General features: G+C 36.1%; 1 protein-coding gene across 2 annotated transcripts; it reads right to left on the bottom strand.

Annotated features, from left to right (window-relative positions):
• Window positions 1-3,760: 3,760 nt before the first annotated feature.
• Window positions 3,761-13,238, bottom strand: LOC112050751 (leucine carboxyl methyltransferase 1). Of its 2 annotated transcripts, none has more exons than XM_052881515.1 (3): window positions 12,758-13,238; window positions 12,508-12,691; window positions 3,761-4,698 (listed from the first exon to the last, which is right to left on the bottom strand). In XM_052881515.1, the coding sequence occupies exons 1-3, from the start codon at window positions 12,968-12,970 to the stop codon at window positions 4,097-4,099; spliced, it is 999 nt and encodes a 332-aa protein (XP_052737475.1). In that variant the 5' UTR covers window positions 12,971-13,238; the 3' UTR covers window positions 3,761-4,096. The 2 variants fall into 2 exon arrangements, with proteins under 2 accessions (XP_052737475.1, XP_023944864.2); XM_024089096.2 differs by having other exon boundaries at window positions 3,761-4,653; window positions 12,758-13,235.
• Between the last annotated feature and the right edge of the window lie 4,939 nt (window positions 13,239-18,177).

The following is an 18,177-nucleotide window of genomic DNA, read 5'->3' as shown; positions in this document are numbered from 1 at the left end:
TATGTGTCACATTTTAAAAATATATAATTACTATGGGGCACTTTGATACATGAGGTGGGGCAGTTTGATGTGTATTTTAGATTCATATGAAATGCAAGTTTATACCGACTAAAAACCAGAAAAAACCTTTATTATTACTTAAAATTAAGAAACGAAAACCATTTTATTGATTGAGATCGCAAAATACACTTTATTAAATGTTTATGTATTTATGGAATATAATCATAAAAAACAATAGTGCCATCATAGAGCAAGTCTAATACTTTGTTATTTTCTTAATTATCTAATTAGTTAAATGTTTAATAAGTAGTCAGACTTTAACATCGAATATTGTTATTGGAAATATTATGTAGGTACATAATTGAACCACCTATTAAAATGAAAATTTTAAACAAACATCAGAAATTTAACAAAAATAATCATACAAACAACGGTCTCGAGCCGCCAGCATCCAGCGGCTCCCGGCAACCCGCTTGATATCCTCGGTTCACCTAGTAGGGGGTTGAACAACACTGCGCTTTCGGGTGCGGGGTCGCTGGTTTCTGGACTTGTCTATGCGATGTCGTAGAGTTGCAGTTTTGATGCCATATTTTTCGGCCACTTTGCGCATAGATAAAGTCTTCAACAATACTTCACGAATTGCGTCTTTAATATTTGCTTCATTGATATATTTTTTATTTACCGACTTCCAAAAAGGAGGAGGTTCTACGTTCGGCTGTATGTATGTTTTTTTTTTTTTTTTTATGTATGTCCAGCGATAATTCCGTCATTTGTGGACCGATTTTGAAAATTATTTTTTTGTTTTGAAGGGTTTGATTTCAGGGTGGTCCCATTTTTTTCATGTCAGGATCTGATGATGGCATCCTGGAGAAATCGAGGGGAACTTTCGAAAATTGTAGGGACGGCTAGTGCGTTTGTTAGTATTTCCATAAGGTATTTTAAACCACTACACTTTTATGAAGGGCTGGAGTTGGTCTGATGATGGAGCCGAAACACTGACGATGGAAATCGTCAACGATTTACAGCAGGTACCTTTTGTTTGGGCTTGATTTATTTGTATTGATGAGAACTTTCCACCTAGATGGGTTGTGACTATATTAAGGGTCTGATGATGAAGACGAAGGACAGTTAAGAGAACTCCTCAACGGTTCACAGTAGCTACCTTGTGTTTGGACTTGATAAATTTGTATTGATGAGAACTTTCCACCTACATAGGTTGTGACTGTATTAGGGGTCTGGTGACAAAGATGAAGGAGAGTTAAGGGAACTCCTCGACGGTTCACAGTAGCTACCTTGTGTTTGGACTTGATAGATTTTATATTGATGAGAACTTTCCAACCATATGGATTGTGACTGCATAGGGGGTCTAGTGATGAAGACGGAGGACAGTCACCTTTCACGTTTTTCTGAATATTCATATTACGTGTGGATAAAGGGGGAGTGAAATTTTGTATATGAGTTAAGGTAGTATTTTTAAAATTGGGATTGTAGGACTTAGATACTTATCATAAGAAAATAACGTTTCAACTTATTAATTTTGTTCACACTCAGTAGGTGTGCTAACACTAAAAATTAAAAAATAAAAATTTTAATAAAAAAATTCAACCGACTTCCAACTAAAAAATTAACCTAAACTAAAAAGCGAAAAATAACATCTTACCTATGTGCTACCTTCTGATCAGTTTGAAGGCGGTGCCAATCCAGTGTCATGTTTTAATTAAAGCCGTTTCTGAAAGAACCACAGAAATTTTGTAATTTAAACGGCTTAAATTAAAACATCACTGGCTTGGCGCCGCCTTCATACTGATCAGAAGGTAGCACATAGGTAAGATGTTATTTTTCGCTTTTTAGTTTAGGTTAATTTTTTAGTTGGAAGTCGGTTGAATTTTGCGAAGTGGCGTAGCGTGCCTTAAAGGGACCCTGTATCAAAATTAGGGCCCCAAATGTAAAAAATTCTCCCAAAAGGAAATAGCTCGCTTAAAGTAAATATGACAGTGACTTAACCTAATATGTATGGTGTTTCCAACTTTTGGGTGCACGGGGTTACCTCCCTGCCAAATTTCATCTTTGTACGTCAAGCGGTTTTCGAGATTTCGTGAGAATGACCTTTCGCATTTATTATATTAAGAAGACTAACCGACGACCGAACATTATTTTCCCCGTTTTGGCCACATTTTTGATCGGTGCTTTGCTCCTATTGGTCGTAGCGTGATGTTATGTAGCTTATAGCCTTTCTCGTTAAACGGGCTTTTCAACTTATAAAGAATTTTTAAATTTTTACCATTAGTTCGTCAGTGGGTAAGACAGAAGTACGAAATTGCCTTTATCGGGCGAGCAAATGTTGTTTGATGACGTCACGGCGTTAAACGCGAGCTGATCACCGCGCACTCACTTTAAAATTCTATATCTCGGGAATTAATTAAAGTATCGAAATAATTCTTTCACGAGTATTTTTTGTCTTCAACGGAGAATACAGAAAGCTAACATTTAAGAATAGTTAACATTATTCAAGGTCTGGAGTTAGTCTGATAATGGAGTCGAAACACAGACGATGGAACTCGTCAACGATTTACAGCAGTTACCTTTTGTTTGGGCTTGATTAATTTGTATTGATGAGAACTTTCCACCTAGATGGGTTGTGACTGTATTAAGGGTCTAGTGATGAAGATGAAGGACAGTTAAGGGAACTCCTCAACGGTTTACAGTAGCTACCTTGTGTTTGGACTAGATAAATTTGTATTGATGAGAACTTTTAAGTCAAAATTCATTTATTTTAAATAGGCTTACTTTACAAGCTCTTTCGAAACGTCAGGTAATAATAGGTAATAATTATTAAACTTAAGATAATAGTGATAAACTTACGAAAACTTAAAATTAAAGTTACGAGGGTTCCAAACGCGCCTTGTTCCGAGAAGACTTGGTTGTGAATGTATTGGGGTCTGGTGATGACGACAAATTACAGTTAAGGGAACTCCTCGACGGTTCACAGTAGCTACCTTGTGTTTGGACTTGATACATTTGTATTGATGAGAACTCTCCACCAATATGTGTTGTGGATAAACGAAGAGTGAAATTTTGTATATGAGTTAAGGTAGTACTCGTATTTTTAAAATTGGGAGTGTAGGACATAGGTACTCATCATAAGAAAATAACGTTTTATTGCTAATTCATTTTTTTAACACTCAGTAGGTATGCTAACGCGAAAAATTAAAAAAATAAAAATTTTAATGAAAAAATTCAACTGACTCCCATCAAAAAAATTTAACTTAAACTAAAAAGCAAAATATATCTTACCTATGTGCTACCTTCTGATCAGTTTGAAGGCGGAGCCAATCCAGTGTCGTGTTTTAATTGAAGCCGTTTCTGAATGAACCACAGAAATTTTGTAATATAAACGGCTTGAATTAAAACATCACTGGTTTGGTGCCTGATCAGAAGGTAGCACATAGTTAAGATATTATTTTTTGCTTTTTAGTTTAAGTTAGTTTTTTAGCCGTTTGTGGTCAAGTGGATATGAATTATTGTCCACATATAGAAGGTAATTTATTATCTGATAAGGCAAATATGGATTTCTTCGAAAATTGGCCACATGAGTTCTCCTTAATTGTTCTATTCACATAAGAGCAGGATTGGTCCTATTTTATTGCCAATTTTCAGTTCTGTACTATTCGTATAATTTCGGCCCTAGTATGTATGGAGACTGGGTTCTCTTTTGGTAAGGAGGTAGTTATATGATGTGGTAGTATACAATGAAAATTGCTTTCAAATACGGCATTTTATATATTATAAATAAATATTTAACACTTAGTAGTATCAATAAAACGGAGTACATCTAAAAGACGGAGCGAGCGGTGCAGTGCCGGCGACCGCTGGGAGCTGTCCGAGTAGTTTGGGCTAATTTAGTACATTCATCTCTTGCTCACAGCATACTATATGTTGGACTGGACCGTTCTAGCAACCGTCACCTCGTCGGCGGAACCCATTGCGACCGTGAACTATAGTATAGAAATTACTTAAACAATAGCGAAAACGGATTAACTCTCGGAGGTCCAGTTGGCCTATCGACAAGTGCGCTTCGGTCGAGTCGCTCGTCTGGCTACGCGTTGAGGTCGAGGTCGGCGAAGAGCGCGCCGCGCGTGGCCACGGTGAGCGCGTAGTGGCGGTTGAGCTGCAGCAGCAGCTCGCGCTCGTCCAGCATCTCCAGGCGCTCGGCGCGCGCGCGGTCGTCCTCGGGCAGCGCGCGCCACACGGCGTCCATGTCCCAGGCGCGCGCCGCGTCGAAGCCCAGCGCCAGCAGGCGCGCGGCCTGCTGCGGCGGCGCCAGCGCGTGCGTGGCGGGCGCGGGCGCCGGCACACCGCGCGCCGCCAGCTGGTCGCGCATGACGGCGCCGAAGCGGTCGGCCAGGTTGCACTGCTCGTACACCAGCAGCACGACGCGCGGGAAGGCGGCCGCCAGCTCGCGCAGCAGCGCGTCGGCGGCGTCGGGCCGCAGGTACACCAGCACGCACTCGGCCAGCAGCAGCGTGGGCAGCGCGCCGGCCGCGCCGCCCGCCGCCAGCTTGCGGCGCACCTCGCCGGGACAGCGCAGGTCGCAGCCCAGCAGGTGGTAGCCGTCGGCGTGCAGCTCGCCGCCGCGCAGCGCCACCTCGCCGTCTGCGGGAGACCAATGTACACAACGGGCGGCACTGCCAGTCCGATCTGTTGCAGAAGCTAGGATTACGTTCATTTGCTTTTTATTTTTGTAGTCAATCCTTTTTGAGCTCTAGCTACTGAAAGGCTTATATATACAGGTTGTCCCGTAATGGGGATGATGACTAGGTTTGAATATATTCGGGTATCGGATTTTTATGATACATTCGGGTAAATGAGGTCAATGTTAACTAATTTATATATAAAAAGCAAAGATTGTCTGGATAATTGCAAAATAAATAAGATTATAAAATTTCAAAATCTATTAAATTTTTTTTATCGTAATTAGATAAAAATTCATACAATTTTAGCTTCCTTACATTTAATGTGACATTTTTCAATAAATGAACTATAAAGTTAAACGCACAAATAACAAAGATATTAGTAATTTTGTTTGAACGCCCATACAAACCTAACGATCAGCGACCCAACGACGTCACTAAATCGTGCCACTTTGTATGGAGCGTTTTTCAGGGATCCGCGGCAGCGCCGCAAATCTGACCCTTTAACTCCCTGTAGCTCCGAAAGTAATGATCGCAGATACCCTGTTACTTTTACAAATTTGCTTTGCTATTAGCATACTCTTAATTTATATAAAACTGTCATCATCCCTATTAAAGGATAAAACGACTGTTTCCTAATTGCCTTCTACACTTCTGGACTGAGCTTGTTTTTTTTCTTTTCAGTTTTTTTATACTTTATGCAGCCGGGTTTTTTTTTATTTGTTTAATTAATTTATTTATTTCACACTTTTTAGTTACGATAGATAATTTCGGATTTATTTATTACGTTTATTACAAAGTACGATAATTTATACGTCCAACCGAGGATAATCAAATATTCAAACAATTCTACGGAACGCTCGGTGGGCGAATCCGACTCGCACTTAACCGATTTTTATAATCTATATATTTAATTTAGTCTGAACTTCACTTCACAAACCTATAGTCATCCGCCTCGCGTATTTTGTATAGACAACTATTAAATAACGTTTTTCTAATTGTAGTATTTTTTAAACTTGGCCATGTTATACCATTTTAGAATCCTCACAAAAAGCTCTTGAATTTGATACCCATATTGGAATATTAGAAAAAAAAAAAAAAATTTCACCTAGAGTCTTTAGCGTCTCACAGTCGTCTTGTTATTTTTTTTTTAGTTTCACCCAAAGATTACAGTGTATTATTGGTTTCACCTATTTAAGAACACTTGGGTTATTGAGACAAATCTAACGATATCCTAATTAAAATTGTTAAAAAAAAGTACTTGACGATTTGACGGTAACTTTGCGCCTGTTATTTGATAATTCGCGTCACATTTTGTGTTACTTCTTAAATCCACTGCCATCTTTTAAATGTACGTGTTAATCGCGAGAATAATTGTCAACAAATGACAAATGCCGCGGGTTATCGTTCTTCAATTAAGGTAAAAAATTATTTCCGAGTATTTTAGAGGCAAATGAACAAAACTAGAACCTATGCGTTACAAATTTAAAACTTTGAAAAATAAGGGACACCCTAATAGATACTCATGGATTTAGCTAATAATAATAAAAAATTTCGAAAGATCCTATTAGAGCACCTTTGGATACCCATTCTAATATAGAACTTGCCGCAGTTCTAGAGAGGCCAAGGTCTTGGTCTCTGAGCAAGTTATTGAGATATTTTGCTGGTAATATTCTTGCACCTACATCTACAATGTACAGACTAACCACATAGCCATTTTTCATTTGTTAGGTCATAATATTTATTCACTTTTATACTTAACTAGCGGACGCCCGCGACTTCGTCCGCGTAAATTTCGATGTCAACTTTTTTACTACCCCTACCCTACCCTACCCCTACCCCTACCCTACCCCTACCCCTACCCTACCCCTACCCCTACCCTACCCAACCCCTACATCTACCCTACCCCTACCCTACCCTACCCTACCCCTACCCCCACCCTACCTTACCTACACCCTACCCCCATCCTACCCCTACCCTCCCCGTACCCTATCCCTTTCCTACCCCTATCTCACGCCTATCCTACCCCTACCCTACCACTTCCCTATCCTACCCGTACCTCTACCCTACCTCTACCCCTACCCTACCACTACCCTAAACCCGGCCCTAAACCTACCCTACCCCTACTCTACCCCTACGCTTCCATACCCGTACCCTACCCTACCCTGTAACTTCTCTATCTTACTCCTACCCTTAGCAAAATCGGTCCAGTCCTTCGAGAGTGGTGATATGACCAAGAGAAATAGAGACTTCTATGCTAATAATATAAAGAGGTAAAGTTCGTGTGGTTGTAGGAGGTAATCTCTGGATCTACTGGACCGATTTGAAAGATTGTTTTACCAATAGAAAGCTACGTTATTTGCGAGTGTCATAGGCTATGTTTGATCCCCATATTCACACGGGAACGGGAACTACGTAAATGAAAGCGCCGGGCGTCATATAGCGGAATTTCTGCGTCTTTTAGAAATTTTGTATTATCTCCGAAACAATTTAAGTAATTAACATACTGTAAACGGCAAATCTTATCTCCATAATATCCTTGTGATTATTAAATAATTTATTTTAATAAGGATTAAAGTTTAGTTGTATAAATAATGACGTAAACCTAAGTATATAAAATTAATAATTTTTAAAACACAAAAGGTACTATATCTGCTAATATATAGAAGATAGATATATAGTGTCGCGGACTTTTTTGTAGAACTTTTAAAGATACATAAAGCCTTCATACATTAATTTCAATTTTACACAATAGTTAAGGCAGCGCGTGCAAATATGTCTGTTTAAGACAATTTTCAGTCCGACCTGTATGACAAAAACTGTGATAACTCGGCTAATATGTATGATACCAATATAAAATATAGCCTATAGCATTCCCCGATAATGTAGCATTCTACTGATGAAAGAATTTTTAAAATTGGACCAGTAGTTCCGAAGATTACCCCATTTAAAAAATGTGACAAACTTACAAACTTTACCTCTTTATAATATTAGTATAGATAACAGTAACTAAACAATAACTTAACTTAACTCTCCCCATACAATGCAATTTACAACTTCCCTGCATCCATCCTTTTTGAATATTTCACTATTTAAAGTCATATTTTATTATTAAACAAATTATATCTAATACAAAATTTATTAAAGTAAGTAAAAGTCTTTTGCTATATGTTCACATCATTTTACTGATATATTATGCCACACTCATAACAAAAATAAATGCCAAAATTATATCAAGTCATTTATTAAGTAATTATATTGAGTCACACGTGACTCCTGAACTTATTCCCAAAGTTCATTATGAGTCACATATCGTCCCTTAGCTAACAACACCGCTCAAGTCGAAAATTGGCGGTATTTACATTTTGATGTCATTGGATGAAGCTGCGCATTGCGCGTCGAACCATTGGTCTCATGAAATAGATTTCAGCCAATCAGAAGCCGTAATTCAAAAAATAGTAACAGCGCTCAAGTCGGTTGGCGTCGCAACACCGCACAAGTCGTTATTCTGTCATACTTTTCGCGCGAAAATATTTCGCGCTCCGTGATTAAAAGAATTCATAAGCAATTAATCTTAATAGCAAGAAGTTTTAATAGAATATTAAGAGGTAAGCTATAGAATTAAGTAATGTTTATTGATTTACGCGTATTAATTTAGAAATAAATGATAAAATAATATCTTTACTTACTTAGGCGGTGTTTCCTAACTATTTTTTCTTAACTTAGGCGGTGTTTCAAAATTTATTGTATTTTTAGGACACTCAATAATTGAAATTTGCTATGGATGGAGAAGAAATTGATTCCTTGAGTGATATACAGCAATCCAGTGTCTCTGCTACTCCATCATGTTCTTCAAAAGTGGTCATACTCAGTGATGTTCCTTATCACGGTGATTTGTTAAGTCATAAAAAACGACAGAATAAGGCGTCAAAAGATCCAAATAAATATAAACGCAATATAAATAAAGAATTACGGATGAAAGGTGAAAATTATTTAGGAGACAGAAAAGCAAAAAATAATGAAACATTTAAAGTGAAACAAGACGTATTTAAGCCTGCAAGATCCATAAAACCACCGTGCACTTCTGCGTTTTGCAAGAAATCCAAACTCAGGTCATGTGATAACATAAACGAGCAACAGCGAAAACATTTATTTGAAAATTTCTGGAAGAACATGAACTGGGAGCAGCGAAGATCATTTATAACTTCTCACGTTAACAAAGTACCAAAGAAAGTTACAAAAAATCCAGAATCATCCAAAAGAACTGATAGTCGAACTTACGTTTTGACGATTGATAATGTACGTCACCAAGTCTGTAAAAAAATGTTTTTGGCTACTCTTGGAATTAAAGATTGGTTTATAAGATATTGGTTGACAAAAACCGATTGTGCTATGCCTCCCGATGTGTCTACTTCAACCAGTAATCGCAGAAATCCAGGAAAAATTGAAGACCACAAACATGTTGAAAAGTTTTTAGCAGATCTTCCAAAGATGCCGTCGCATTACTGTCGTGCTAAAACATCACGAGAATATTTAGAACCAATTTTCTCAAACATGACACAGCTCTATAACGCATATAAAGATAATTGTGAATAGGGATGATGACAGTTTTTTAAATTGTATATAAATTAAGAGTATACTAATAGTAAAGCAATTTTGTAAAAGGAACAGGGTATCTGCGATCATTACTTTCGGAGCTACAGGGATTTAAAGAGTCAGATTTGCGGCGATGCCGCGGATCCCTGAAAAACGCCCCATACAAAATGGCTCGAAAAAATGACGTCATAGGCAATGTAATGATCGTACGATTTGTATGCGCGTTCAAACAAAATTACTAATATCTTTGTTATTTGTGCGTTTATCTTTATAGTTCATATATTAAAAAATGTCACATTTAATGTAAGGAAGCTAAAACTGTATGAATTTTCATCTAATTACGATAAAAAAATTTTAGTAGTTTTTGAAATTTTATTATCTTATTTATTTTGCAAATATCCAGACAATCTTTGCTTTTTATGTATAAATTAGTTAACATTGACCCTATTTACCCGAATGTATCATAAAAATCAATATATTCAAACCTAGTCATCATCCCCATTAGAGTGTAGGGAATGCCTTAACCGTAAATTATTTGACAAATTATTTTTGAAACTCAATCTGAGCCTATTCCACCCAAAGAAAGATCAATGCGACATTTGTTGCAGTCATAAAACTGGAAACATTACTGATGAAGAATACGCTCAACATGTTCTGAAGAAAGATCGATCCAGGAAAGAGAAAGATACTGACAAAGGAATTGCACAGTCCGGAGCTTGTCACGTGTTCACACAGGATGTTGAATCGGTAAAATTGGCCCCGTATCTTCAGGCTAGTGCTATTTATTATAAAACTAAATTGTGCGTCCATAATTTTACATTATACAATATAGCAACTAAGGAAGTAATGTGTTATTGGTTTGATGAGTCCAATAGTACGCTTGAAGCCTCTGTTTTTGCTTCATGCATAGTAGATCATCTAGAGAGGGTTTTAAGTCGGAAATTATTGCCAGTGGTTTTATATTCCGATGGTTGTTGTGCTCAAAATCGCAATGTTACCTTAAGCAATGCTTTATTACGTTTAGCGATTGAAAAAAATATTGTGATTACTCAAAAGTACCTGGAAAAAGGTCATACACACATGGAATGTGATTCGGTACATAGTGCCATAGAGTGTAAATTGAAAGGTAAAGAAATTTACCTTCCACAACAATACATGGTTATAAGTAAAACTGCTAGAAGTGAACCTATGCCTTACGAAGCTCGTTATATAGACTATACTTTTTTTTTCGAAAGAATTAATTTATAAATCTATAAGGCCTGGTAAAAAAGCAGGTGACCCTGTCGTCACAGATTTACGTATGTTAGAGTACAGACCAAATGGCATAATTTGGTATAAAGTTAGTTTTGACGACGAGCTTCACCCGTTACCACATCGTCCCACGCCAATTACCAGCATTAAACAAATAAATAGCTTGCAGAAATTGTACGCAGCTAGAATACCAATTACAAAGCGGAAGTATCAAGATTTGCAAGACCTAAAAAGTGTATTGCCATCTAATTGTCATTCTTTTTATGATGACCTTCCGCACAGCAATCACTAAAGACTGCAACTAAAATAAAGACTAGAGGTTTTGAGTATTCTTTATTATTTCTATTATTTTAATATTCCTATTATTTTATTAATACTATTATATTTTATTTCTTTGGAGTTTATTAAAGACTAAGTTAACTAAGATCAATATTTAAAAGGAATAGTATTTATTAATGAAGATAATACTTAAATTAGCTAAACTTATTATAAAAATAAAATATAAGGAAATATAACTACAACTACAAAATAAAAATAAATTAAAATTAAAACTAATACCTAGAAATAATTATCGAAATTTGCCGCCCTTGGTAGGGTGCCCATCACGCAGGCAGCATTCCCGCGCTGAATTGCGATAGAAATTCTTTGCGCGAGAAAGCTGCCCGCCCGAGGGTCGCCTGTTGCCTCTCTGAGGCGTTTGCAGATCTCCTTAAATATTTAAAATATTTACCTAAGTATTAAAATAAAAAAATATTATTTCACTTACGGTCTAACTAGAGGTTCGTGTATTACCAAATAACTTTAAGCAATTGATCTCAACAATGTGATTCTTAAGATTAAGATGCCTATGTTATAAAGAATGTTAATTTTCTTTAAATATTTCTTAATAAAAGCTTTTATTTGCAAATCATCTTTTAATACCTACCTTAATCCATAACATTTTCAGAAACAACACCGCCTAAATCTAATAAAATATCAGTCAACACCGCACAAGTCATAAAATAAAAGTTAAAATAACATAAATCGTCAAAATAAGTATAAATAATTATTTCTTAACCGGTATCTAGAGAATGTAGTAGCAATAGAAAAAAACCAGAGGTTTTTTAAAATATACTATTTGACATTAATTTAGTATATATAAATATACTAAATTAATGTCAATTTTTAATGGATAAACATTTCAACAATTTAAATTTAAAAAAAATCATTTAAATCCATTCATAATTAGTTTCTGTGGTATAAACTCACTGACTCATGTACTAGAGCTCACAAAGGATTAAATAATCAATATAAGCAGGCTCAATATTGTACAGCTCTATTCAATCCTAGAATCTGCACCTATACACATAGATAATTAATATAAATATAATAGAAAATTATAAAATCCCATCAAAATGTAATCCATACATTTGTAAGCTTTAAACAATTTCACGTAATAAACATCTTGAAAACCAATGACAATAACAAGCCAGACAACTTTCAGACAGTGTAACTAACAACGGAATGTTTGTTTCCCATAACCAAAATGTTCAAGGAACATGTGTTTTGTAAACAAGATCTTATGTTCAATAATATTATATTATTTAAATTTTTTATATTTTTATCTCGCATTGAATATTTTTTGGAACAACCCTTGCTTCAAAATCAGAAAATTCCTATACTCGGGGACATATTGTGTTATTATTTTACTTATTTTAAACTGCAAGGAAAGATAACACACGTTTTTATTTTTATTATTATATTATATATCCTTGAATAGTCAGAATTAGTTTAATTACTTTGTATGAAAAAATAAAAAAAACATTTTTTTTAGTTAATAAAATATTACTTAAGTAGTTGGGTACTGTAAGTGGACTCATCAACACCTTGAAGTTATGGGAAATACTCCTGAGCACAGTGTTTATAGTTTTGAAATATTATTAAATCAAGCTTACTGGTTTGCTGCACAGAGTAAGTGTAAAAGCAATACCTTCTTTGCAAATTTTCTCCAGCAATTGCTTGTTGCGTTTGATGATGTGACACTTCTTGCTGGTGACGGCCGGAAAGTCCAGCTCTATGAAGTTGCTGACGGCCTGTGTGGTGTCCTTGAGGCGCCAGTACAGCGTGTCGAAGCCGCACCCCAGGTTGATGATCTGGCACTTGGTCCCGCAGCGCTGCAACAGGGCGCAAGCTCACGTCAGCCGGCCGCGGCGCGCTCGGCGCCGCCTCCGGACCCTCACCTCCAAGAACTGGTGGATGAACATCTCCATGGCGCGCACGCGCGCGTAGTAACCGCGGTTGATCTCGGGCGCTTTGCGCTCGCCGCGCTTGGCGAAGTAGCAGATGTACTCGTCCTTCCAGTAGCCCAGCTCCACGGCGCAGCGCTTGCACTCCGTGGCGTCCGTGTTGGTGGCGATGATGGCCTCGTCCTCCGCGCTCCACACGCTGTCCATGGTGCCGCCGCGCCGCTCACTCCGGCATCGCCGCTCTCGGCTCCGGTGAACACTGGCCCGATCAAATTTACTTTTGTCACGATATGTTGAGTTCAATTTTCGTAGTTTCGAGTGCAGTTGATGACAAATCAATCAGTAAAAAATAACAATAGCGATCTGCGATTGACAGATTTTTTTGAGAATTTGCGTAAAATTTGATTTCATTTCATGATCATGATATGAGTTTTGACGTTTGCTTTGCGGTTTGACAATTGACATCACACACAGCACAGACTAAAACTAATAGATACTTTGACATTTTAGATTATACTATATGTATACTTACAGATAGTGCGATATACGGCAGCCCGCACATCTACAGCAACTAAATCGTCGCAACTAACACCGATCGTAACAGAGTAGGGATCCACTTTCGACTAGGGTAGTGGCACCAAACGATGAATGTTTAAGCCTTGTGGTCAACTTTGAATGCATGTAAAACAAATATTTCATGACAATGACGTTTATTGAGTTTACTAAATAATTCCATATAATTATAATCAAGATTTGAGCAAATGAAATGGAAAAGTCTTGGTTTCCGATAAGTTATAAAAAAAAAGTAATTTGATTGCCAAATTTGGGGATTTACCACATTAGTTGAACACTGCGCCCTAATTATGAACGTTTTGTACCCTATAGTTGAACTAATAATTTTATCATTTTTAAGGTAGTCTATAAACTGTATGTATTATTAACAGCTAAAAACAGCTAAAAAGCTAACAAAAAGTAGAAATTTAGTTTTTATCCTCTTATATTAGGCTTAGGCTTAGGCCTCCATAGCGCAGTGGTATGTGCGGAGGATTTACAAGACGAAGGTCTTGGGTTCGATTCCCGGCTGGGCCGCACTTGGTCATATCATAATTGGTCCAGGTCTAGCTGGTGGGACGTTTTGGCCGTGGCTAGTTACCGGCAAAGACATACCGCCAAGCGATTAGCAGCGAAGCGGTTTAGCAGTTTAGCCGTGAAATGGTAACAAACAAAATTCACGCGGATGAAGTCGCGGTCTTCAGCTAGTTTATTCTAATATACTTCTGCGTTCAGTTAATTAAACAAAAACCATTTTGTTTAATTAACTGAACACAAGCGTGTGCGACTAATAACTGCCTATGTTTGTATTTACACGTATAGTGAAAAGATATGTGGGTAAAAATATTGCGTACGTGTAAGTAGCGTAGTTTATTTTATTTTCGGGATTTTAGCACAAACGTTTATCTATTGTTCCACTTTTGGTGCCACTACCCATACAAATTAAAAAGTTGCGCAACTAAGTTGTAAGCGTTGGCAACTTAATTGCTCAATAGTCGGCCAACTAAAAATTGCCACCCTAAAGGTTAGTTGCTAACAAAGAGAGATGAGCTTAGAGCCCCCGCTGACTTACAACTTTTAGTTGGCCGACTATATCGGCCGAGTGTAAAACAGGTATAGCTTTGTATGTGCGGTGCCATACAACCATCATACAACGCTATAACGGTATTAGTATTATAGTCGGCCAACTAAAAGTTGTAAGTCAGCGGGGGCTCTTAGAATAGATAGTTCGGACTTCTGTATTCGAGTACGAACTTAGACCATTAATAACGTTATTAATGGTCTAAGAGTACGAACAATTTTTGGGCGGTAAATCCCTTCGACCAGTAATTACAGGACCTGCCTCGCTAATCGTTACCCCTCTGGCAACTTAGACCATTAATAACTGGACGTGGTTCGCTAACCGTTACCCCTCTGGCAAAGATCAAAAATCTATGATCTAATGCGTTTATAGAAACTGTTGCTACAGAATCGATGTTTTATTGTTGTAATCGTTTTCGTCGTGTAAGGAGCTCCCTTAAAATGCCGGTTTGTTAAATGGCATAAAAAACGGCCAAAAACTTGTAGTTTAGTAAAAGATGGAGTAACGTTTCATTTGAAAGTATTTAAACCTTAATTTTATCAAATTTTTAATAAAAACAATTTATAAAAAGAATCTCAATTTCAATTTCAACTTACTAGTTAATTAGATTTTATTAATTAGAAATAAGACTAACTCACTAACATACTAAACTTAAAACAGATACACTAACAATATACTAACATACAAAAAAAAAAATAAAACTGTTACTCTTATTAATTGAAAAACTTGTTTAATGTAATAATGTAAGGAATAATAGAGGCTTTGAAATTGAGAAAAACATAAGGGATTAAAGGGCTAACATAATCTACGGAACCCTACACTGCGCGTGGCCCGACACGCACTTGACCGGTTTTTTAATATTTGGTCACGTAGTGTGGAGGTAATACCTAGATGGCATCACCAAAATAAACATATTTTGACGGCCGCGTGGCGCAGTGGGTAGTGACCCTGCTTTCTGCCGTGGGTTCGATTCCCACAACTGAAAAATATTTGTGTGATGAGCATGAGTGTTTTCCAGTGTCTGTGTGTATTTATACAATATATAAGTATTTATATGTAGTATATAATTGTATATTAATATTATAATGTCAACTATCTTAGCACCCATAACACAAGCTACTCTGTATGCTTACTTTGGGGCTAGATAGTGATGTGTATTGTTTAAGTATATTTATTTACTTATTTATTTATTTATATGAATACGACCTATCCTTCAAGGTCATTGATTAGTATCAGCCTTATTTAAATCTACCAATCAAAAAACAACACGCATTTTATTGATTACTTCCTATTTTACTACAATTTACAAAATATTTTATTTGTTTACATAAAAAAAGTATATTTACAATCACAAAACTAAATGGAAATACAAAGTTGGCAAATGTAATTAAAATGCTGGAGACAGGCAGCCCTATCACATGTTTACGTACCGCGCGCTGTAAGTATTTATTTCAAAAATACGGCCGAGTCTTTGACACCTATATATATGGACCTGTGGCATTTTACGTCAAATTTGGTCAAGTATTTATTTTTTTAAAGAATAAACAAAATTTTTTCGTGACCTCTCTAACTTAAAGAAAGCTACCTTAATGGAGCGAGATAGATATTTTTTTAGCTATTGCGTAAAGAGGTTAGACATATTTTACATGACAACATCAATTATGTCAGTTGTGACCAAATTATCTATTGTTTTTAGTGACCAAAAATGGCTATTGTTGTGGTTCCGGTGTAACGGTATTCGAAATATTACGGAAATAATAACCAATAAGCTTCTGAATCGCAAAATAAATTAAATATTGTACAATGGTGAAGTGCGCAGTTGTTGCCTGCACCAACAAAACCCAAACAAAACTAGCGGGAAATTCATTTCACAAGTAAGTATTAAAATCTTTGATTTTTCTGTTCATGTTGAGTATTTTAAAGGTGTTTTTTTTTTAATTAGGCCCATTGCCTAATTCAAAGCTTTACAATACGTGGTTTTATGGGCAATCCTTTAAAGAATTGAATTATTTCACGAGTTTTGGTTTGACCGTATACGTAGTGTTGGGAAAGTATTGTTTACAATATCGATGAATAGTGAACAATTGATTTGTTTCGCTATATCATCGAAATAAGCGAAAACGTATAAATTAATAAATTATTTTATGTTCTATAAGTATAGTTATATTTTATATTTTTCAGATTTCCAAAAAATCATGATTTAAGACAAAAATGGCTAAACAGCATTAACAGGCCTGATTTCCATCACGATACAGCTGCATGTATTGTAGTGATCATTTTAAGAAGGATCACATTAATTTTACATTACGCCTTCTGCGCCTCAAAGACAATGCCTGCCCATCTATCCCGATGAGAATCCTTTTTCATCGTAATCATTCTTGTTTGTGATAACATAGGAATTCCCTAATTTCAAAATTAAATTTTTCTTGTAATAACGTCTCAAAAACATATGAAAAAAAATGTATCTAGTAGAACGATAATCAAATATTTAAGACCATTTATAAAATAAACTGTCAACTAGCCTGTTACTTTTTGATATTTATAACGTATAACGTTGTATCAAAAATTGTAAGTTTTGCAACTTCTATAAATAAATTTTGTTGATGAATTACGATTTTTGTTTCCTATTGCCTTGGTTTAGTATTAGGCTGGTGGTCTAGGACAACACCATATTCATCAGATAGTAATCGTTACACAATCAAGACATAAACACAGGCCAACGTTCGTGAGCGCCAATACAAAACATTGTATAGTTTAAATAATTTATACTATACAATGTTTATTAAATACCACAGAGTAACCAGAGAGAGTCTTTACAAACTGCGTGCGTGCATTTGCATATAAAAACATATAAAAATAATTACGTAAATTGATATAATAATCAATAAAAAAATACTCCATCTTATTTCTTTCCATTTTTCTTGAATAATATTGAAAATTATCAGTAATTTTCAATATTATTCAAGAAAAATCGACGGTTCGTATCGTACTGACAAGAGAACGTATACGTTTTTGAATTTCATATTCGTAGCGGGTACGACACCGTCATGTTCCGTACGCTCCATCTGTATATTATTGATTAATCTGTGTTAAATATACTTTAATGAGAAAATCAATTATATGGAATTTTATATTATAATAATGTAAGACAGAATTTAAAATGTTTCATTTTAGTAAACATAATATTTTGTATAATTTTATATCGAGTGCTTAATTATTATCGATAAAACAGCCCTAGCTCAATTTAGAGACCAAACATGGTTACCGGAAGCCTCAAAAATATTTACTTGTCACATATCCTCTATTATTTATGTATCTAAGGGCCGAGTATACTGCTTGTATATATTTTTACTGTGCACAATGTGTTTGTTAGTGTGTGTAAAAATTACGCGTGTGTGTATTGCGAGTCAAATTTATATTTGTATGTAGTGTATGGACACAGAATATACTTAATGGTGTTAGATGTTTCCGATGTGTGAGTTTACCTCTTCCCCCTCAAAAAATGACAGACTTTTTTGTTGGTGAATTTGGGTGCTAACCACGTCCAGTTATTAATGGTCTAAGTCTGGCAAAGATCAAAAATCAATGATCTAACCACAGAATCTATACATAGAATATTCGATTACTTGATATATTTTTTGCTGTTCCGTCAAAAGAATCGATTCATTTACTTCATCGAAAACATAGGTGATATAGGCTAGGCGAAAACATCAAAACATAACCTTTTATCGGTAATATGGCATTTTTGTCTCACACTATAGCACCGACTGCCTCCGTATTT

The sequence above is a fragment of the Bicyclus anynana genome, chromosome 1, assembly GCF_947172395.1.
Source record: "Bicyclus anynana chromosome 1, ilBicAnyn1.1, whole genome shotgun sequence".
NCBI lineage: Eukaryota > Metazoa > Arthropoda > Insecta > Lepidoptera > Nymphalidae > Bicyclus > Bicyclus anynana.
Note: the sequence above shows the minus strand (reverse complement) of the source record. Positions and strands in the feature narration are given on the sequence as shown.

What these genes read in the sequence shown, in the direction of transcription:
- LOC112050751 (XM_052881515.1), bottom strand. Translation starts at nt 12,970, where the DNA reads ATGGACAGCGTGTGGAGCGCGGAGGACGAGGCCATCATCGCCACCAAC. An exon ending in TCATCCACCAGTTCTTGGAG is followed by an intron (nt 12,692 to 12,757) that starts GTGAGGGTCCGG and finishes GCCCTGTTGCAG; the next exon opens with CGCTGCGGGACCAAGTGCCA. An exon ending in GGAGAAAATTTGCAAAGAAG is followed by an intron (nt 4,699 to 12,507) that starts GTATTGCTTTTA and finishes CTTCTGCAACAG; the next exon opens with ATCGGACTGGCAGTGCCGCC.